The sequence below is a fragment of the Phyllobates terribilis genome, unplaced genomic scaffold, assembly GCF_046119375.1.
Source record: "Phyllobates terribilis strain yellow unplaced genomic scaffold, ASM4611937v1 Scaffold_8__6_contigs__length_399053987, whole genome shotgun sequence".
NCBI classification, from domain to species: domain Eukaryota; kingdom Metazoa; phylum Chordata; class Amphibia; order Anura; family Dendrobatidae; genus Phyllobates; species Phyllobates terribilis.
The window spans coordinates 60,990,244-61,012,888 of record NW_027362768.1 but is presented as its reverse complement, the minus strand read 5'-3'; the positions used below and the strand labels follow the sequence as shown (position 1 = coordinate 61,012,888).

General features: G+C 44.6%; 1 protein-coding gene across 2 annotated transcripts in view; it reads left to right on the top strand.

The window, feature by feature from the left end:
* The window catches only part of LOC141156710 (flavin-containing monooxygenase 5-like), a 258,436-nt gene that overhangs the window by 173,256 nt on the left and 62,535 nt on the right, over positions 1-22,645 (top strand). For both annotated transcript variants that reach the window (XM_073642994.1, XM_073642992.1), the window contains one exon: positions 4,640-4,839. In XM_073642994.1, coding sequence (XP_073499095.1) covers positions 4,640-4,839 — 200 coding nt within the window. The remainder of the gene's footprint in view (positions 1-4,639; positions 4,840-22,645) is intronic.

Below are 22,645 nucleotides of genomic sequence, written 5' to 3'. Positions count from 1 at the left end.
AACCCGAACGATTTGCAAAAAATTCGGCTGTTCGAGGTTATGTTCGATAACTGTTCGTGCACCAAAAGCGTGTCCTGTATGTCTGGCGCTATTTAGAGCACCAATCATGCAGGGATTGTCTGCCACTCACTGTAATGCCACAGCCATGGTGGTTGTGGCATTAGAGTGATTGCCCAAATCGATGGGAACTGTGATCACAGTGAAACATGAAAAGCCGGCAATTCAGCAGCGGCGTACACCGGTACCCGAAAATTTAGAACCGAAAGAATAGAGCTTCACACATAGATTAGATAGATAGAAACATGTCAGTCACATATATATGAAGTACAGTGACAGTGTTGCTTACTGTACTTGTCATTTAGTGTAAAGGATTTATTTAAAAAAATAATAGTGTTTTCATGCACTGTCTCTTTAAAAAAGCCGGCCGGCAATTCAGCAGCGGTACCCGACAATTTAGAATGGAAGGAATAGAGCATCACACATAGATTAGATAGATAGAAACATGTCAGTCACATATATAATAAGTACAGTGATAGTGTTGATTACTGTACTTGTCATTTAGTGTTAAAATAAAGGATTTATTTAAAAAAAAATTGGCGTGGGGTTCCCCTTAATTTTAGGCTCTAGCGGAGGTTAAGCAGACGGTTGGGGCAGATGTTTGAAGCCTGGGAAGGGGGTAATACCCACGGAGCTTCCCAGGCTACTAATATCAGCCCCCAGCTGAATACCTAGCCTTTACTAGCTATTAAAATGGGGGACCCCCCAAAAAAATGACGTGGGGTCCCCCCTATTTTATTAGCTAGCAAAGGCTAGGCAGACAGCTGGGGGCTGATATTAATAGCCCAGGAAGGGTGCCATGAATATTGGCCCCCTCCCAGGCTAGAAACACCAGCCGTCAGCCGCCCCAGAAATGGCGCATCCATAGGATGCGCCAATTCTGGCACTTAGCCTCGCTCTTCCCACTGCCCTGTAGCGGTGGCAGTGGGGTAATAGGGCTGGGGTTGATGTCAGCTTATAATGCCAGCTGACATCAAGCCCAGGTTAGTAATGGAGAGGCGTCTATAAGACACCCCCATTGCTAACCCCGTAGTCAAAGTTAAAAAAAAACATCCCGCAGACACTGAGAAGCGCAAGCTTGCTTGCGCTCCTCAGCGTCTCTCTGTGACGGCATCCAGATGAGCCGAGTTCATGTCCAATGAACTCGGCACACCTCATGCACGTCACTGACAGCGTGGGAAAATTCTCACGCTGAAGCGCTGAGTGCAGGAGAATTCTCCCACGCTGTCAGTGACGTGCATGAGGTGAGCTCATGTCCAATGAACTCAGTTCACCTCATGCACGTCACTGACAGCGTGGGAAATAGGCAGCTGGTGGTTGGGGGCAGCCCGTTCCTGCCTGCTGTACCTGGCTGGACACAAATATAGTGCGAAGCCCCACTTCAATTTTTTAAATTACTTCAGGAAATTCATGAAATAATTAAAAAAAAATTGACGTGGGGCTTCGCACTATACTTGTGTCCAGTCAGGTGCAGCAGCCAGGAACGGGCTGCCCCCAACCACCGGCTGCCTATTTGTACCTGGCCGGACACAACAATATAGGGAAGACCTTTTTTTTTTAATTATTTCATGAAATAATTAAAAAAAAATTGAGGTGGGGCTTCGCACTATATTTGGGTCCAGCCAGGTACAGCAGGCAGGACCGGGCTGCCCCCAACCAACAGCTGCCTATTTGTACCTGGCCGGACACAACAATGTAGGGAAGCCCTTTTTTTCTTAATTATTTCATGAAATAATTTAAAGAAAATTGACGTGGGGCTTCGCCCTATTTTTGTGTCCAGCCAGGTACAACTAGGCAGCTGGGGGCTGGAATCTGCAGCGCAGGGAGGCCCAAGCTTTCTGGGCCCCCCCCCGCTGCAAATTGCAGTCCGCAGCCACCCCGGAAAATGGCGCGTTCATAGAAGCGCCATCTTCTGGCGCTGTACCCAACTCATCCAGGGCCCTGGTGCGGTGGCTCACTGGGTAATAAAGGGGTTAGGGCCAGCTTGGTATTATCAGCTGGCCCTAAGCCCAAAATTCATGGGGTCACGCCAGTATTAGACATGACCGCCATGAATTTCTAGTAAAGTATTTAAAAAAAGCACAACACCCAGAATAAAGTCCTTTAATTTAAAAAAACACACAATTCTTTATTGTTCTAAATTAAACCATACTTACCATCACGCCCATTCCAGCTGAAGCCAACGATCTCCTGAAATAAAAGAAAAATAATAAACCAACATCATCCTTACCTTTCCATGGTTCCCATGACAGCTTCAGCTCTGCTACATCGAGATGACTGGCTGGACCGCAGCAGAACGCTGCCATCCAGCCTGTCATCCCGCAGGCACTGAGAAGCGCTGGCATGCTTGCGTTCCTCAGTGTCTCGCTGTGACGGCATCCAGATGAGCCGAGGTCATGTCCAATGTACTCGGCTCACCTCATGCACGTCACTGACAGCGTGGGAAAATTCTCAGTACAATTCTAAATTGTCGGGTACCGCTGCTGAATTGCCGGCCAGCTTTTTTAAAGAGACGGTGCATGAAAACACTAATATTTTTTTTAATAAATCCTTTACACTAAATGACAAGTGCAGTAACCAACACTGTCACTGTGCTTCTTATATGTGTGACTGACATGTTTCTATCTATCTAATCTATGTGTGATGCTCTATTCCTTCTTGTCTAAATTGTCGGGTACCAGTGTATGCCGCTGCTGAATTGCCGGCCGGCTTTTTTAAAGAGAGTGTCTTCTGAGCAGTTTGTCAGCTTTTGGACACCTTTGAAGGTGTTTTCTATGTGTTTTTGTTTGCCTGCCATTGGTTTTAACGGTGTTCGACGGTGTTCTAAGGTGTTCGACGAACAGTTCGACGAACAGTTCCTCGAACATCCCGGTGTTCGACGAACCGAACCCGAACACTATGGGGGTGGCTCAACACTAATAAAGAGTTAATAAAGCTGTGACCGATCCTCACCCATCCAGTTGTAAGAGTTACTTTAGTGTATTGTCAAGGAAAGGGGGGCGGTAGGGGGGCTGAGCATCTGGGTTTGGTTGGGGGTCCCCACAGTCTGCCTAGGCTAGATGCAATTAAAAATTCTTATTAGATACATAGGCGGTGCAGCTTGCTTCGCAGCTGGGCTACTACGCCCAAAGTATTGCCTAGGCTAGATGCAGTTAAAAATTCTACGCTGACTAGCAGACACTGAAGCTTTGGAGCAGACCTCTGAGTAAACAGCTCTTCAGACTCAACCATCTGTGTTACCCCAAGCCATAGTGTATGTAGTTTCTTACAGTTAAAAGGGAGGGGGGGCGACCCAACCCACCTGGAATTGACTATGCCAACGTCACGTAAAACACAGCAAGGGGACTCCAAAAAAAGTCTCCATTTTTTCCAAAAATTGTGGCACAGACACCACTTAAGTGGCATCAATTGCCCCAGAGCTGCTTAAAATGGTTGGTTAGGTGATTTTACCAAATCCTCAAGCTTTTAGTCTCCCCAGGATGACACAGGGGTAGAAAAGTCCTTGTTGTTGTAGAGATGTGTCTGCTGCTAGAACTCTGTGTGGTATTGACCTGGTCTCTAATCTGAGCTGCTGTTAACCTGCGATTTCTGAGGCTGGTGACTCGGATAAACCTATCCTCAGAAGCAGAGGTGACTCTTGGTCTTCCTTTTCTGGGGCGGTCCTCATGTGAGCCAGTTTCTTTGAAGTGCTTGATGGTTTTTGCAACTGCACTTGGGGACACTTTCAAAGTTTTCCCAATTTTTCGCACTGACTGTCCTTCATTTTTTAAAGTAATGATGGCCACTCGTTTTTCTTTACTTAGCTGCTTTTTTCTTGCCATAATACAAATTCTAACAGTCTATTCAGTAGGACTACCACCTGAGTTCTGCACAACACAACTGATGGTCCCAACCCCATTTATAAGGCAAGAAATCCCACTCATTAAACCTGACAGGGCATTTCCGGTGACTACCTCTTGAAGCTCATGAAGAGAATGCCAAGAGTGTGCAAAGCAGTCATCAAAGCAGAAGGTGGCTACTTTGAAGAACCTAGAATATAAGACATATTTTCAGTTGTTTCACACTTTTTTGTTAAGTATATAATTCCACATGTGCTAATTCATAGTTTTGATGAAAACACAGAAAAATCTTTAAATGAGAAGGTGTGTCCAAAATTTTGGTCTGTACTGTATATACATATATATAATTTCTATAATGATGTAACTAAATGGAAGCTAGAGGTGAATATCCTGATCTCGTAAGAATATTCAGCTGTTGGTAACATCTTTAGAAAGCCTTTTTATTGGCATTCTGAGCTAATAGTGGATAACACCTTTAAATACAGTATTCACTCTGAAGAGCCGCTTCATTGAACTTACAGGGTGACATGTTATGTTTGTAATATGATCTAACCTACATACACAATACATTTATTTCTTTAGCATCCTATACTGTTAAAGTTTATGTGTTAATGAGTTCATTTTAACTAAATTATCATTTTAATTTTTACATTTTCGATGTTATCTTTAAGGGTCAGAATATAATAAATATTTAATATTCATATAATGGTCTGTTCCATGTTCTGCTATTTTTTTTACAACAGGTGTATCTCAGTACCAGGAGAGGTGCTTGGGTTGTTAACCGAGTAGCTGATGAAGGGTTTCCACTTGATGTAGTTCTGTACAGTCGCTACAAGCTGCTTATTAAACAATTCATGACAACGGAAATGATGAACAACTGGGGAGAAAAAAAAATGAACACTCGTTTTAATCATGAGAATTTTGGCCTAAAGCCCAGCCACAGGTACCTCAATTGCATAGGATCTGGAAAAAAATGATTACCATATTTTCGGCTTAGTTAACACATAGCACATACTGTAACTCTTCATAAACAATTGAAATAGTATAGAATCTACAAGAAAATCTACAAGAAAATTTCCATTGAAATTCACATGATTTTCATTTGGATTTTTTTTTGCTGAATTCCACAAAGATTTGGCAATTGTATACCAATAGATTAAATCTACAGTTAAAATTCATAGACATTTAGTTGTTGAAATTAAATGTCAATTCAACAACCAAATTTACACAGCTATCTATAATATAACCAGGGATACATCCTTCTGTCCGAAACCTCTATAGACTGCGGCTGCGCAGTGTGGCCGGATCAGAAGAACGCATCCACCATTCAGAGGGGACAGAGAGAACGATGAGGATGTAGGAGTGTGGCGCCGGAGATCCCGGTATGCGGAGACGCTGACTGCATACCACAATCTCCGGCGCCATGAGGACATACTACGATCTCCAACGAGGCTGGAGGAATGCGGCGCCGGAGTCAATGCCTGCGCATAACGCAATATCCCACGTCATTTTGTTGAAAACAAATTTGCACACAGTGTCTTCAACAAAATGGTGCTGTATGCGCACGCTCTGATTCTGGCACCATTTTATTTAAATAATGCAGATGACACACTGCAGGGGAGTGGAATAAAGGTGAGTAGGAGCGGTTTTCTTTTTTTATATGTATGGATGGAATTACAACAGCGTAGGCAGAATGGGGAGCATATAATAGGATGGGGGGCCAGGATAGGGGAGCATATACCAGGATGGGGGAGCATACAACAGGATGGGGGACCCAGATGGGGGAGCATATACTGGGATGGGGGACAAGGATAGGGGAGCATATACCAGGATGGGGAAGCATATAACAGGATGGGGAACCAGGATGGGGGTGCATATATCAGGATGGGGACCGGAATGGGGGAGAATATACCAGGATGGGGTGCATATATCAGTATGGGGGAGCATATATTAGGATGGGGGACTAGGATGGGGGAGCATTCGGTTTCAGTCATGGGGTCAGGGGCAGCGCTGGTTCAGTCATTGCTCTGAGAATACTGAGCGGCTGATGGAACCGTGCCCCTGGCCTTGACTAACAGCCAGCCTCAGTGTAGAGCTAGTGTCAGTCAGTGCCGGGGTTGTGATTACAGTGGCTCTGTATACTCACAGCAGTGACCAAATCAACACTGCCCCCGCCTCCGCCTCCATGACTGAAACAGAATACTGGTGGGGAGAATAAAGTTAATTTTCTCCCTGGGGCATTCGGCTGTGTGTAGGTGCTGGGCAGCATAATAACGCTGTTAACCTGCAGATTAACAAAATATCTGTGGGTTACTAGCGCTATTTCTGATGACAGGATCCCTTTAATTTTGAAGTACAATATATCAATAAAATGGCACCCGAGTCAGTGCATGGGCATACCGCTCTATCCGGCACCATTTTTTGGAAGACATGGTGTCTGCGATTTTGCATGTACAGTGTCTTCAATAAAATTGCGCCAGATAGCGAGTTATGCGCACACGCTGACTCAGCGTCATTTTATTGAAGTAATGTACTACAACGTCAACATAGCAGAGTGCATGCACCCCCTATCATTATTATCTCTATGGCCAGTAAGTGCGCACTGCTATGAAGACACAGTGTCTTAAAAAAAATGGCGCTGGATAGAGCGGTATGCGTATGCAGTGACTCCGGAACCATTTTATTGAAGTATTGTTGAAAACACTATATAGGCGAATTTGCAGACAGTGTCTAAAAAAAATGGTGCCGGAAATGTACCAATAAAAATGCTCACCACCCGGGTGGAACAGGTTCAATAGCTAGTTTTTAAATATGCATGCACACATATATTATGCAGTAAATACATTGTATATAGATTCATGTATGTGTGTATGTTTATATATATTTGTGTGTGTGTGTATATACAGTGGTGGCCAAAAGTATTGGCACCCCTGCCATTCTGTCAGATAATACTTAGTTTCTTCCTGAAAATTATTGCAATCACAAATTCTTTGGTATTATTATCTTCATTTAATTTGCTTGCAAGGAAAAAACACAAAAGAGAATGAAGCAAAAATCAAATCATTGATCATTTCACACAAAACTCCAAAAATGGGCCAGACAAAAGTATTGGCACCCTCAGCCTAATACTTGGTTACACAACCTTTAGCCAAAATAACTGCGAACAACCGCTTCCGGTAACCATCAATGAGTTTCTTACAATGCTCTGCTGGAATTGTAGACCATTCTTCTTTGGCAAACTACTCCAGGTCCCTGATATTTGAAGGGTGCCTTCTCCAAACTGCCATTTTGAGATCTCTCCACAGGTGTTCTATGGGATTCAGGTCTGGACTCATTGCTGGCCACCTTAGAAGTCTCCAGTGCTTTCTCTCAAACCATTTTATAGTGCTTTTGGAAGTGTGTTTTGGGTCATTGTCCTGCTGGAAGACCCATGACCTCTGAGGGAGACCCAGCTTTCTCACACTGGGCCCTACATTATGCTGCAAAATTTGTTGGTAGTCTTCAGACTTCATAATGCCATGCACACGGTCAAGCAGTCCAGTGCCAGAGGCAGCAAAGCAACCCCAAAACATCAGGGAACCTACGCCATGTTTGACTGTAGGGACCGTGTTCTTTTCTTTAAATGCCTCTTTTTTTTCCTGTACACTCTATGTTGATGCTTTTTCCCAAAAAGCTCTACTTTTGTCTCATCTGACCAGAGAACATTCTTCCAAAACGTTTTAGGCTTTCTCAGATAAGTTTTGGCAAACTCCAGCCTGGCTTTTTTATGTCTCGGGGTAAGAAGTGGGGTCTTCCTGGGTATCCTACCATATAGTCCTTTTTCATTCAGACGCCGACAGATAGTACGAGTTGACACTGTTGTACCCTCGGACTGCAGGGCAGCTTGAACTTGTTTGGATGTTAGTCGAGGTTCTTTATCCACCATCTGCACAGTCTTGCGTTGAAATCTCTCGTCAATTTTTCTTTTCCGTCCACATCTAGGGAGGTTAGCCACAGTGCCATGGGCTTTAAACTTCTTGATGACACTGCGCACGGAAGACACAGGAACATTCAGGTCTTTGAAGATGGACTTGTAGCCTTGAGATTGCTCATGCTTCCTCACAATTTGGTTTCTCAAGTCCTCAGACAGTTCTTTGGTCTTCTTTCTTTTCTCCATGCTCAATGTGGTGCACACAAGGACACAGGACAGAGGTTGAGTCAACTTTAATCCATGTTAACTGGCTGGAAGTGTGATTTAGTTATTGCCAACACCTGTTAGGTGCCACAGGTAAGTTACAGGTGCTGTTAATTACACGAATTAGAGAAGTATCACATGATTTTTCAAACAGTGCCAATACTTATGTCCACCCCCTTTTTTAGGTTTGGTGTGGAATTATATCCAATTTGGCTTTAGGACAATTATTTTTGTGTTTTTTCATTGAAGACAAATTAAATGAAGATAATAATACCAAAGAATTTGTGATTGCAATCATTTTCAGGAAGAAACTGAGTATTATCTGACAGAATTGCAGGGGTGCCAATACTTTTTGCCACCACTGTATATGCGAATGTATATATATAATATTACAGTTGTGCTCAAAAGTTTACATACCCCAGCAGAATTTTTCCTTTCTTGGCCTTGTTTCAGAGAATATGAATGATAACAAAAAACCTTTTTCTTTAGTCATGGTTATTGGTTGGGTGAAGCCATTTATTGTCAAACTACTGTGTTTTCACTTTTTAAATCTTAATGACAACCAAAAACATCCAAATGACTCTGATCAAAAGTTCACATACACTGGTGATTTTGGCCTGATAACATGCACAGAATTTGACACAAATGGGTTTGAATGGCTACTAAAGGTAACATCCTCACCTGTGACCTGTTTGCTTGTAATCAGTGTGTGTGCATAAAAGCTGAGTGAGTTTCTGGGATCCAGACAGACTCTTGCATCTTTCATCCAGCCACTGACATTTCTGGATTGTGAGTCATGTAGAAAGCAAAAGAATTGTCAACAGATCTATGGGAAAAGGTAGTTAAACTGTATAACACAGGAAAGGGATACAAAAAGATAACCAAGGAATTGATAATGCCAGTCAGCAGCATTCAAACTGTGATTAACAAATGGAAAATCAGGGGCTTTGTAAAAACCAAACTACGGTCAGGTAGACCAACAAAAATTTTGGCCACAACTGCCAGGAAAATTGTTCGGGATGCAAAGAAAAACCCACAAATAACATCAGCTGAAATTCAGGACTCTCTGAAAACTAGCAGTGTGGCTGTTTCAACATGCACAATAAGGAGACACTTGAAGAAAAATGGGCTGCATGGTCGAGTCACCAGAGAAAAGCCATTACTGCGCAAATGCCTCAAAGTATCTCGCCTACAATACGCCAAACAGCACAGAGACAAGCCTCAAAACTTCTGGAACAAGGTAGTTTGGAGTGATGAGACCAAAATTTAACTTTTTGGCCACAACTCTAAACATTACATTTGGAGAGAGGTCAACAAAGCCTATGATGAAAGGAACACCATTCCTACTGTAAAGCACATAGGTGGATCACTGATGTTTTCGGGATGTGTGAGCTACAAAGGCACAGGAAACTTGCTAAAAATTGAAGGAAAGATTATTGCAGCACGTTATCAGCAAATACTGGAGGCAACTTTGCACTCAGCAGCCCGGAAGATGTGAATGGGAAGTACTTGAACGTTCCAACATGGCAACGATCCAAAACACAAGACCAAGTCGACCTGTCATTGGCTACAGCAGAACAAAGTGAATGTTCTGGAGTGGCCATCTCAGTCTCCTGACTTCAGTATCATTGAGCCAATCTGGTGAGATCTCAAGCGCGTAGTTCATGCTAGACAGCCCAGGAATTTACAGGAACTGGAGGCTTTTTGCCAAGAAGAATGGGCAGCTTTACCATCTGAGAAAATAAAGAACCTCATCCACAACTACCACAAAAGACTTCAAGCTGTCATTAATGTTAGAGGGGGCAATACACGGTATTAAGAACTGGGATATGTAAACTTTTGATCAGGGTCATTTGGATGTTTTTAGCTGTCATTAAGATTTAAAAAGAGAAAACACAGTAGTTTGACAATAAATGGCTTCACCCAACCAATAACCATGAGTGGAGAGAAAGTTATTTTTGTTATCATTCATATTCTCTGAAACAAGACCAAGAAAGGAAAAATTCTGCCGGGGTATGTAAACTTTTGAGCACAACTGTATATATATATTTTATATACAGTACCTTGAAAAAGCATATGAGCGAGAACTAACATGCTTGTCACTCAAACAGAGCAATACCTAATGCTCAGATGGTCATTTTGGGTAAAGAGTGCAATCCGAGCATTTTTCCTGCAGACCCTACAAGGAGATCTGGGTGGCAGTGAAAATGATGAAATGCATGGAAAAAGTGCTAAATGGAAACAGAACAGCATGGGGAAGACCCCTGAAAGCATCTCTGACTCCCAGATCGCTGCTGAGAGCAATGCTGTCACACTTTTACTCCACTTTAAGGACTGACAATAAAACATTCAAAATCTACAAGAAATTGAAGTGTACAGTAAAAAAAAAAAAAGTGAAACATTTTTTTCCTGAATAATGACTTGTATATAAAGCAAAATGTAAAAAGGATTTAAAAAAAATAATTAAGTAACCCAAAATTAAATTTTTTAGTAAAACACTGGAACTTTCAGTGTAATTTATGAAGGAAGCGAGAACTACCAAAAATTTGATGGAGGAGGGACTCAGATACACTCAGTATTAGGCATAAAGGAGGGCCTCAAACACATTCTGTTCAAATTGTCATGTGGTGGTAGTCCTAGGCTCATAAAGGCTATGCATTAAGTTCAAAACTTGTCAAAAATTACAAGCAGGGTCATCCATACACCCTTGAATGCACCAACTGTAGTACCTCATTCAAATATTGTGAACAAAGTGTAGTTGATGTACTGCTACACTCATAAAGGCTTTGTGTAAAGCCAGGAAAAAATTATACGGAGAGTCAACCATACACCCTTGAAGACACCAAGTGGAGGGCCTCCTCCAGTGATTGAACATTAAAAACACTTTATGTGCTGCTGTCATCTGGTGGTGTGGAAAAGTAGGGGCTAATCCAGGCTTTGTTCATTTTTATGAGTGAGGCTGTCCGCATTCCTGTTGACAGGCGAAAGCGCCTCTCTGTTATGACCCCCCCAGCGGCACTAAAATTCCACTAGCAAAACACTAGCAGCAGGGCAGAAAGACACCTCCAAGGCATAGAGGGACAGCTCCTGCCAGGTGTCCAGCTTTGAGACCCAACAGTTGAAGGTCGCAGAGGAATTAGGTAGTACGCTGGTTTGGTCAGCCAGGTATTGCTTGATCATCTTTAAAAACTTTTCACTTCTTATCAAAAATAACTGGTCATCAGGCCCTGTACGGACGCTGAGATAGTTTCATAAAATTGGCCCAGGCCTTTGACAGTGTATCACTGCCTCTGAAGTGTGTCTCCCTTGCCTCTGCTCCTTCATTGGGCAAGGAATATTTACCCTGTTGCTAGCATTGTCTGATGGGAATTCTTTCAACATATTTTCCACAATGGCCTTCTGGTATAGCATCATTTTAGAAGACCTCTCTGCCTCAGGAAGGAGAGATGCAAAGTCCTCTTTGCAGCATGGGTCTAACAGGGTGAACAACCAGTACTCTTTTTTTGTTTTTGGGCCAAGATAAATATAATGCGAGGGTCACGGGAAAATCAGCGGTGCATAAAGTCGGCTATATGTGCCAAGCTCCCCACAGCCAACACTTCCCTGTCTCCACCATGATGACAACTCTCCATTAGTGTTGAGCCACCCCCGTAGTGTTCGAGTTCGGTTCGGTTCGTCGAACACCCGTGTGTTCGCCGAACTGTTCGTCGAACTGTTCGTCGAACACCTTCGAAGACCGTTAAAACCAATGGCAGGCAAACAAAAACACATAGAAACACATAGAAAACACCTTCAAAGGTGTCCAAAAGCAGACAAACTGCTCAGAAGACATAACTAACACATGGAAAAGTGACAAGTACATATAGTCATGCGAAAATAAAAGAGGTGGAGGAGTAAAAGGAGGGGGAGACACAGATATAGGCATGTCATGCCCTTCTAAAATCCAAAAAGTGAGAAGCCGACACGGCCAGTCCGCTCCTGCCCGTGCCACCTCCGTGTCGCCGGGTTTGTGCCAGAGCCGCGGTGAACCCTGACGGCCAGCCCCCCTCTCCCAATACTGGTGCATGTCCGCTGGTGGGTCGAGCGAGCCCCCCTGTGGTGGAGGCAGCTCTAAGCTTTTTAATTTAAATTGTCTCTCTAATTTGAATGAATACACTTTAAATCCATTTACAAGGATCTATTGGAGGGCAAGTCTCATGCCAGCAGCCGCGGTAATTCCAGCTCCAGTAGCGTCCACTAAAGCTGCTGCAGTTAAAAAGCTTTTATAAGGATCGAGCTCGGCTGTCCACCGCAAGGCATCCTACTGCCAGTCCCAGCCCCTATGCCTTGGGGTGCCTCCTGATGCTCTTCACTAAGTATCCCATGGTCCCAAAGCATTTCCTTTGAAAAAATTAAGTGTCTAAACTACAGGTGGTGTAGCTTGCTTAACAGCCGGGATAATCCGCTGACTAGCAGACACTGCTACTAGGCACAAAGTATTTCCTGGGCTAGATGCAGTTAAAAGTTTGTAATTAGATACTCTCGTTGGATGCTGAGAAAGCATTCCATAGAGTCTCCTGGCACGCCATATAGGATTCTCTTAAAAAGCTTGGGGTAGGGGTCTAGGGGACCCTTTTATAGCCAAAATCACGGCCCTGTATCGCAATACGTCACCTAGGCTGAAGATAAATGGAACTGTAGCACCCTGAGGGCTCGGTTGCTACAGAGGTATTGCACCTCACCCAGAGGTGTGATATCTCACTCTCAGGTAAGGATGGAGTGTGGATCAGGACCCGACACCTGCATGCATTACACCACATTGCCGTGGGGCAGGGCGACCAATATGCCCCTGAGATGGGCACGACAGTCCCTGTCCCTGGCTGGAGTGGGGGGAGGGAACACTGAGGAAGGGGAACCCTGTAGTGCAGGAGCAGGGAGGAAGCAGTTCCTGGGTGCATTGAGAAGGAAGTATAAAAGGTGGGCACCATCTTAGTTCAGTTCAGAGAAGTCTGAGCAGAAGTGGCAGGGAGCAGGGGCTCTGCATGAGCTCTGCTCCGGAGGCGGGCCTAGTAACAGAGGCCCAGGCCTGGAAGAGGGAGAAGGAAGGAAGAGGAGCGGAGAAGGCTCCAGGAACGAGGAATGAAGGGATCCCAGGGGTGCGGACGGGCGAGTCGCCACCGCACGCCCGAATCCACCTGCGTGGAGGGGTCAGGCCAAAGGGGGAGACCGGTCCCCGAACTAGTGGAGGCAGGAAACGACCCTCAGCTAGAAACCGGAGGCTCTGACATTTTATGTGGCGCAGCCCCTCGCTACACCCGCTAGGAAGGCACCACATAGGGTCAGGGAAACTGGCGCCAAGTTTACCAAGAGGAGGCCCGAGGCAGCCGGACAGAAGTGTTGGTAAGAAAGGCCAGACAAAGGACACACAAAGGGGGTCCTGTGAAGTGCTCCAAAGTTATCTGGGAGTTGTCTGAGCCCCTCACCTGGTGAGCACAGTACGACGTGGGCAGCCGTTACCTGCAGACGTGGTCTGGATAATAAGAACTGTGAGTAAAGGCCCTGGACTGCATCACTGACTCCGTGTCGTTACTGCTGCTGCCCTGCACCATCACCCCCATCCTCCGCATACACTGCCCTGAGGCTATACTCCTCCCGTGGGGAGTTATGCTACGCTCTGCTGCACCCACAACACCAGCCTCAGCGGTCTGCCCTGTAGCGGCGGTTCACTCTGACCGCAATCCACGGGTGGCGTAGTCGGACATTTAAACATCAAAACCACATAAATAGTTCCGCCACTGGTTTGACCGCCCTGAGCCACGGAACCGGGTCGCCGCCACGAAGACTACAACCACCAGCATCCACCAAAAAGGGTCCGGCTCCGGGTGTCCCAAGGCCCAGGGGGTGCGTCAGAACATTTTCATCACCTTTCACAATCACCAATGGGACAAGGCAGGGATGTCCTCTGTCCCCTCTCTTATACATCCCAGTGACGGAGCACCTGCTCTCATCAATTCACCATAACCCCAATATTAGGTGGATTGAGGTGGGAGGCACCGAGTACAAGTGCTCTCTATTTGCTGATGATGTCCTATTATATATCACTCAATCACATATATCCATCCCTGCTGTTATGGCTGAAATAGATCACTTTGTTACATGGTAAAATTTTAAAATCAATGCAGCGAAGTCTGAGGCCCTCGATGTCTCCCTCCCCAAATCCATATAGGATTCCATCCAGTCCAACTTTCCCTTTGCCTGGCCCTCACAGGGTATCAAATACTTAGGAATTCCTATTCATAGAGACCTCTCCCATCTATGTTATCTTAATTTTGGGCCCTTTATTGAACAATTCCATACAGACCACGGTTGGCAAGTTAGAACTGTAAGATTCACTACGTGAACCACTGGTGTTTTGTGGAAAAGCACATGTACACTGCGTTCCAAATTATTATGCAAAAAGTGTTTAGGAGTGATAAGGGAAGAATTTGTTTGTTTGTCAGTTAAACTCATTGATGGTGATGTGTGTCAGGGCTCTTTATATCACTGTAAGCAATTGCAGACACCTGTGCTAATTAGTTTGGCAGGTGTGTCCAATGAAAGGCAAGACTACTTAAGAAGGCTCTCTCACATTATTAAGCAGCCTACATTTTCTGCCAAAATGGGAAAGAAAAAGGATGTGTCGGCTGCTGAGAAGCAACAAATTGTGGAGTGTTTAGGTCAAGGCATGACTACAATCAACATTGTGCGATGATCAGGATGAAGTGTCTTGGCAATCAAGAAGTATGTAGCTGATTCACAGTACACACGTGTGCGTTCTGATAAGGGCAAATTGAGGACTCTTTCCTACAGGCAATTACGTCAGGTTAAAAGAGCAGCGGCAAGAAAGCCTTGTCATAGCAGCAGACAAGTTTTTGAAGCTGCTGGTGCCTCCAACGTCCCCCGAACAACAAGATGCAGGGTCCTTCAGAGGTTTGCAGCTGTGCATACGCCATCCTGTCGACCTCCTCTATCCACTTCACACAAGCAGAAACGGCTCCAGTGGGCCAAACATTACATGAAGACTGATTTCAAAACAGTTTTGTTCACGGATGAGTGCCGTGCAGCGCTCGATGGTCCAGATGGATGGAGTGGAGGATGGCTGGTTGATGGACACCCCACGCAAACACGGCTACAGCGCCAACAAGGAGGAGGTGGAGTAATGTTTTGGGCTGGAATCATGGGGAGAGAGATTGTCGGCCCCTTTAGGATCCCTGAAGGCGCTAAAGATGAACTCCATAATGTATGTGGATTTTCTCAAACAGCACTTCCTGCCATGGTTCAAGAAGAAGAACCGTGTATTTCACAGCAAGATCATTTTTCTGCATGATAATGCACCATCTCATGCTGCACATAAAACATCTGCATCTCTGGCTGATATGGGCATAAAAGGGGACAAACTTATGGTGTGACCCCCATGCTCCCCTGACCTCTACCCCATTCAGAACCTTTGGAGCATCATTAAAAGGTGTGTCTATGATGGCGGGAGGCAGTTCACATCTAAGCAACAGCTCTGGGAGGGTATTCTGTCCTCATGCAAAACAATTGAAGCAGAAACCATCCAAAACCTGACAAATTCAATGGACGAGAGAGTTCAGAAGCTCCTTTCGAACAAGGGGTCCTATGTGAAAATGTAACATCACCTACAATAAAGTTTTGAGTTGAAAACTGTTTGATTTCAGTTTCTAACAACCTGCTAATGCTTATAATTTCAAAAATGACCATTTTTTTGGTCTTTATTAAAATGAAAAGGTTGATCGAAAAGTTTGGGGGATCTAAGAGTGTGGCAACCCAATAGTCATGATTACTTCGAATTCTGACAATATGAGGGTCATGCTGCAGGTAGTGCAGCAAGAAGGCACTTATGTGTCTTGCGCATCTCGGAGCCCCAAAATTATTTTCCGGGCTAGATGCAGCTAAAAATTATTTTTAATTTTAAATCTGGTGGAGCTTATTATAGATGGCCTAATAGGATCAGTGCTGCACACTGCTACAAAGCCCAAATTATTTTCCAGTCAAGATACAGATAAACATGATTAGTAATTTGAAAGCTTAAAACGGTTGGTAGGGTGATTTTAACCAATCATCAAGCTTTTACTCTCCCCAGGATGACACAGGGGTAGAAAAGTCGTTTCGGATCCATGATTTGTTCATCTTTATGAACGTGAGTCTGTCTACATTATCAGTGGAGAGCCGCGTGCGCTTATCTGTCAGCACACCACCAGCAGCGCTGAACACACGTTCAGACAGAACGCTGGCTGCGGGGCATGACAAGATCTCCAAGGCGTAAGTGGCTAGCTCCGGCCATTTATCCAGATTGGAAGCCCAAAAAGAGCAAGGGTCCAGTGACACAGTCGTGGCTTCAATGTTTACTTGGAGATACTCCTGTACCATCGTCTCTAGGCGTTGACTATGTGTCAGACTTCTTGTCTCCTGTGGCCTTGCAAAGGATGGGCTAAAAAAGTGGTGAAATGATTCCGCAAAATTGATGTTACCAGCAGATACTGTGGTTCTGTTACGGTTTGAGTGCTGAACACTTGACGGTCCCACGGTTGGCAAGTTGGAACTGTGAGATTCACTACGTGCACCACTGGTATTTTGTAGAAAAGCACATGTAAGGTTCTGCAACAGTCTCTGCTGATACACCTGCATGCGTGCATCCCTTTCTATGGCAGGAATAATTTCTGCAAATTTACTTTTGTACCGGGGATCTAACAGTGTGGCAACCCAGTAGTCAGGATTATTTCTAATTCTCACAATTCGAGGGTCATGTTGCAGGTAGTGCAGCAAGAAGGCACTCATGTGTGTTGCGCATCCAGGAGCACCAAGTCCCTGTTGTGTTGGTGGCGAGGTAACAATCATGCTTCCTTCCTCTGTCCTCTCCCCCCAACCTCGCACAACAGAAATGTGATCAAGGTCTCCCTCATCTGATGAGTCTTCCATCAGTTCGTCCTCCACTTCTTCCTGGGCTCCTGCACCTTCCTCACTAGTTTGGCTGCTACCATGCGCCCTGGTAAAACCATCTCCCCCACCCTCACATGCCTGCCGCCTTGGTGCTGCCGACCGTCTGGACCTTGCAGATGTTAGCCCTTCCGCATACAACTCCTCCTCCTCTACTTCCTCCACCTCCTCTTGTGCCACCACCTGACTCCGAATTCTGTTTAACATGTGCTCCAGCATGTAAATCACCGGAATAGTCATGCTGATAATGGCATCGTCAGCACTAAACATCTTCGTCGCCATTTCAAAACTGTGCAGAAGGGTGCATAGGTCCCTGATCTGAGACCACTCCTCCAGCGTGATTTGCCCCACCTCTGGATCTTGTTGGCCCAGGCTATACGTCAGAACGTATTGCACCAGGGCTTGTCGGTGCTGCCACAGTCGCTGCAACATGTGCAGAGTTGAATTCCACCGGGTAGGCACATCGCATTTTAGCCAGTGAAGTGGCAGGCCCAACGACTTCTGTAGAGATGTAAGTCGCTGAGCTGTGGAATGCGAACGGCGGAAGTGAGCACACAGCGACCGTGCCCTCTGTAGAAGGCCATCTAGTCTGGGATAGTGGGCTAAAAATTGCTGGACAACCAGGTTCAACACGTGAGCCATACAAGACACGTGTGTGACATTGCCCCGGCGAAGGGCCGCACCCAGGTTTGCAGCATTGTCGCACACGGCCTTCCCTGGTTTCAGGTCCAGTGGAGACAACCATTCATGAAATTGGTTCTCCAGAGCTGACCACAACTCCTCAGCTGTGTGACTCACATTTCCCAGACATTTCAAAGTAAAAACCGCCTGATGACGTTGAGCCCTACTGCCAGCATAGTAAGGAGGTGTGCAGGATCCCTTCTGCGCAGTTAGAAAGCTTGTGGCATGACCAGACAGGCTTTGGGTGCAGGTGGAAGACAGAGAGGAGGTTGAGGAGGCAGAAGCAGTGGAGGAACTTTGACATAAAGAGGATTGACGCACAACTCGTGGGGGCGGCAAGACTTGGACAGCAGCCCCTTGTCCTGCTGTCACCATAGTTACCCAGTGCCCAGTCAGCGACATGTAACGCCCCTGTCCATGCCTACTCGTCCAAGTGTCTGTGGTGAAATGCACCCTGTCACACACAGAGTTTCTCAAAGAAGCGGTGATGTTGTGTGCGACATGCTGGTGGAGCGCAGGCACACCTTTCTTTGAGAAGTAGTGCCGACTGGGCATCTGGTACTGGGGCACTGCGACGGACATAAGGTCTCGAAAATCCTCTGTGTCCACCAGGCGGAAAGGCAGCATTTCTGTAGCCAAGAGCTTGCAGATGGTGAAATTCAACCTCTTAGCTTTCTCATGGCTAGGAGGAAATGGTCTTTTACTTGTCCACATCTGAGGGACCGAGGGCTGGCTATTGTGCTTAGACGGGGTTGATAAGGGTGTCCCCGGCAAACTGCCGGTCTGTGAGGAAGATGCAGGCGGACATGTTAGGTTGCCTTGATCCAAAGGTGGTGCTATCGATGTCGGACAGCGCTCAACACGAGCTGGTGTTACCACCTCCAAAGAAAATGATGACCTGCCAATCACGCTGGCTGTTGCGGGTAAAGAGGTGGCAGGTCTGCGCCCCAAAACAGGTGTGACTGCTGTCCCCCCAGTCACAGAGGATGAAGAGGCCGCGGATGCACAAGATATGGCAGACGGTGGTTGGCCCGGCCGGCTAGGCCGCATTGTAGCACACTGAGCTTCCCACTGCAACTTATGCTTCATGTCCATGTGCCGGTTCATGCATGAAGTACTCAAACTATGTATTTTTTGGCCTCTACTTAGCTTTTGCTGACAAATGTTACAGATAACACGAGTTGGGTCATCTTTATCGATCTGAAAAAATGCCCAGGCTATGCAAGGCTTAGCACCCATGCGACCTGAAGAGCCACCACGACTTGTGGTGAGAGGCAGAGTTGTGTTTGAGGATGCAGTTGTTGACGTGCTTCCAGTACTACGTCTCTGTCCAGGAAGGCGCAACCTGACCTCGTCATCACTAGCATCTTCCTCCACCTCCTCTGCTGACCTCATCTCTTGGCTGTCTGTGGGTTGACAGTAAGTGGGATCTCCAACCTCATCATCATCACCCTGTGTGTTATCACACCCGTCGTCCTCAGAGCCAACCTGTTCCTGCCCTGACAAAAAACTAAAGTTGTCGCTCCAATCAGGTATTTGAGTCTTATCATCGTCTTCCTCATTGTCTCCACCAACAGGAGTTACAGTTTGGGAATGAGGGTCTACATTATGGTCAGAACCTTCTGCGTCTGGTCCTGGATCCGACTCATAAAGATTCTGGGCATCAGTGCAGATCATTTCCTCGTCTGGATTCACAGAAGCGCTGGAGTCGACCTCTGATTCCCAGGCTATAGTATGAGTAAACAGCTCTGCAGACTCAACCATCTGTTCTACCTCATACTCAGACGGGCAGCTGGAGATTTGGGAGCTGTGAGGAAGCAAGTGCGATTTGGGTGACACCTTTGAGGACTGGAGTATTTGTGATGTTGAAGTTGATGTGGAGGAGAGCCCACTTAAAGGAGCACTTGATATCCGTTGAAGCACCTGCTGTTTTTGTGCCTCATCTGGAATTTGTAGCGATTGGCGTGGCCGTAAGAAAGGGATCTTATCACATTGTCCGCTAAAAGAAGTAGACATTTTAGTTTGGCTGGAAGATGGTCTTTCTTCTGCAGATGTTACTGTTGCTTTAACACCTACCCCACGGACACAACCTTTTTTCCCCTTCCCAACATGCCTATTCCCCTTTCCACCAGCAGCAGGCCTTTTTCCACTCATTTTGGTGGTTAACTAATTCACAACTCTGGAGTTGTTTGCACAAAAAAACAATGGATGGTAACCGAGCAGAGCTGAGTGGCCAAACTCTGGTATTAGGCCAAAACTATTGGCTGGGTTAGATGCAGAAAAAAATTATATTCAATTTGCAACCTGATGGAGGTCAGTATAGATGGACTAATACAATAAGTCCCACACACAGCTAGAAGCCCAATATTTTTTCAGAGGTAGATGCAGAAAAAAATATATTCAGTTTGCAACCTGATGGAGGTCAGTATAGATGGACTAATACAACAAGTCCCACACACAGCTAGAAGCCCAAATATTTTTTCAGAGGTACTGTAGATGCAGATAAAAATTATTTTGAATTTGCAACCTGATGGAGGTCAGTATAGATGGACTAATAGAGAAAGTCCGACACACTACTAGAAGGCCAAATATTTTTTCAGAGCTAGATGCAGAAAAAAATTATATTCAGTTTGCAACCTGATGGAGGTCAGTATAGATGGATTAATAGAACAAGACCCACACACAGCTAGAAGCCCAATATTTTTTCAGAGGTAGATGCAGAAAAAAATATATTCAGTTTGCAACCTGATGGAGGTCAGTATAGATGGACTAACAGAGAAAGTCCCACACACTACTAGAAGGCCAAATATTTTTCAGAGCTAGATGCAGAAAAAAATTATATTCAGTTTGCAACCTGATGGAGGTCTGTATAGATGGATTAATAGAACAAGACCCACACACAGCTAGAAGCCCAATATTTTTTCAGAGGTAGATGCAGAAAAAAATATATTCAGTTTGCAACCTGATGGAGGTCAGTATAGATGGACTAATACAACAAGTCCCACACACAGCTAGAAGCCCAATATTTTTTCAGAGGTAGATGCAGAAAAAAATATATTCAGTTTGCAACCTGATGGAGGTCAGTATAGATGGACTAATACAACAAGTCCCACACACAGCTAGAAGCCCAAATATTTTTTCAGAGGTACTGTAGATGCAGATAAAAATTATTTTTAATTTGCAACCTGATGGAGGTCAGTATAGATGGACTAATAGAGAAAGTCCGACACACTGCTAGAAGGCCAAATATTTTTTCAGAGGTACTGTAGATGCAGATAAAAATTATTTTTAATTTGCAACCTGATGGAGGTCAGTATAGATGGTCTAATAGAGAAAGTCCGACACACTACTAGAAGGCCAAATATTTTTTCAGAGCTAGATGCAGAAAAAAATTATATTCAGTTTGCAACCTGATGGAGGTCAGTATAGATGGACTAATACAACAAGTCCCACACACAGCTAGAAGCCCAATATTTTTTCAGAGGTAGATGCAGAAAAAAATATATTCAGTTTGCAACCTGATGGAGGTCAGTATAGATGGACTAATACAACAAGTCCCACACACAGCTAGAAGCCCAATATTTTTTCAGAGGTAGATGCAGAAAAAAATATATTCAGTTTGCAACCTGATGGAGGTCAGTATAGATAGACTAATACAACAAGTCAAACACACAGCTAGAAGGCCAAATATTTTTTCAGAGGTACTGTAGATGCAGATAAAAATTATTTTGAATTTGCAACCTGATGGAGGTCAGTATAGATGGACTAATAGAGAAAGTCCGACACACTACTAGAAGGCCAAATATTTTTTCAGAGCTAGATGCAGAAAAAAATTATATTCAGTTTGCAACCTGATGGAGGTCAGTATAGATGGACTAATACAACAAGTCCCACACACAGCTAGAAGCCCAATATTTTTTCAGAGGTAGATGCAGAAAAAAATATATTCAGTTTGCAACCTGATGGAGGTCAGTATAGATGGACTAATACAACAAGTCCCACACACAGCTAGAAGCCCAATATTTTTTCAGAGGTAGATGCAGAAAAAATATATTCAGTTTGCAACCTGATGGAGGTCAGTATAGATGGACTAATACAACAAGTCCCACACACAGCTAGAAGCCCAAATATTTTTTCAGAGGTACTGTAGATGCAGATAAAAATTATTTTGAATTTGCAACCTGATGGAGGTCAGTATAGATGGACTAATAGAGAAAGTCCGACACACTACTAGAAGGCCAAATATTTTTTCAGAGCTAGATGCAGAAAAAAATTATATTCAGTTTGCAACCTGATGGAGGTCAGTATAGATGGACTAATACAACAAGTCCCACACACAGCTAGAAGCCCAATATTTTTTCAGAGGTAGATGCAGAAAAAAATATATTCAGTTTGCACCTGATGGAGGTCAGTATAGATGGACTAATACAACAAGTCCCACACACAGCTAGAAGCCCAAATATTTTTTCAGAGGTACTGTAGATGCAGATAAAAATTATTTTTAATTTGCAACCTGATGGAGGTCAGTATAGATGGACTAATAGAGAAAGTCCGACACACTGCTAGAAGGCCAAATATTTTTTCAGAGGTACTGTAGATGCAGATAAAAATTATTTTGAATTTGCAACCTGATGGAGGTCAGTATAGATGGACTAATAGAGAAAGTCCGACACACTACTAGAAGGCCAAATATTTTTTCAGAGCTAGATGCAGAAAAAAATTATATTCAGTTTGCAACCTGATGGAGGTCAGTATAGATGGACTAATACAACAAGTCCCACACACAGCTAGAAGCCCAATATTTTTTCAGAGGTAGATGCAGAAAAAAATATATTCAGTTTGCAACCTGATGGAGGTCAGTATAGATGGACTAATACAACAAGTCCCACACACAGCTAGAAGCCCAATATTTTTTCAG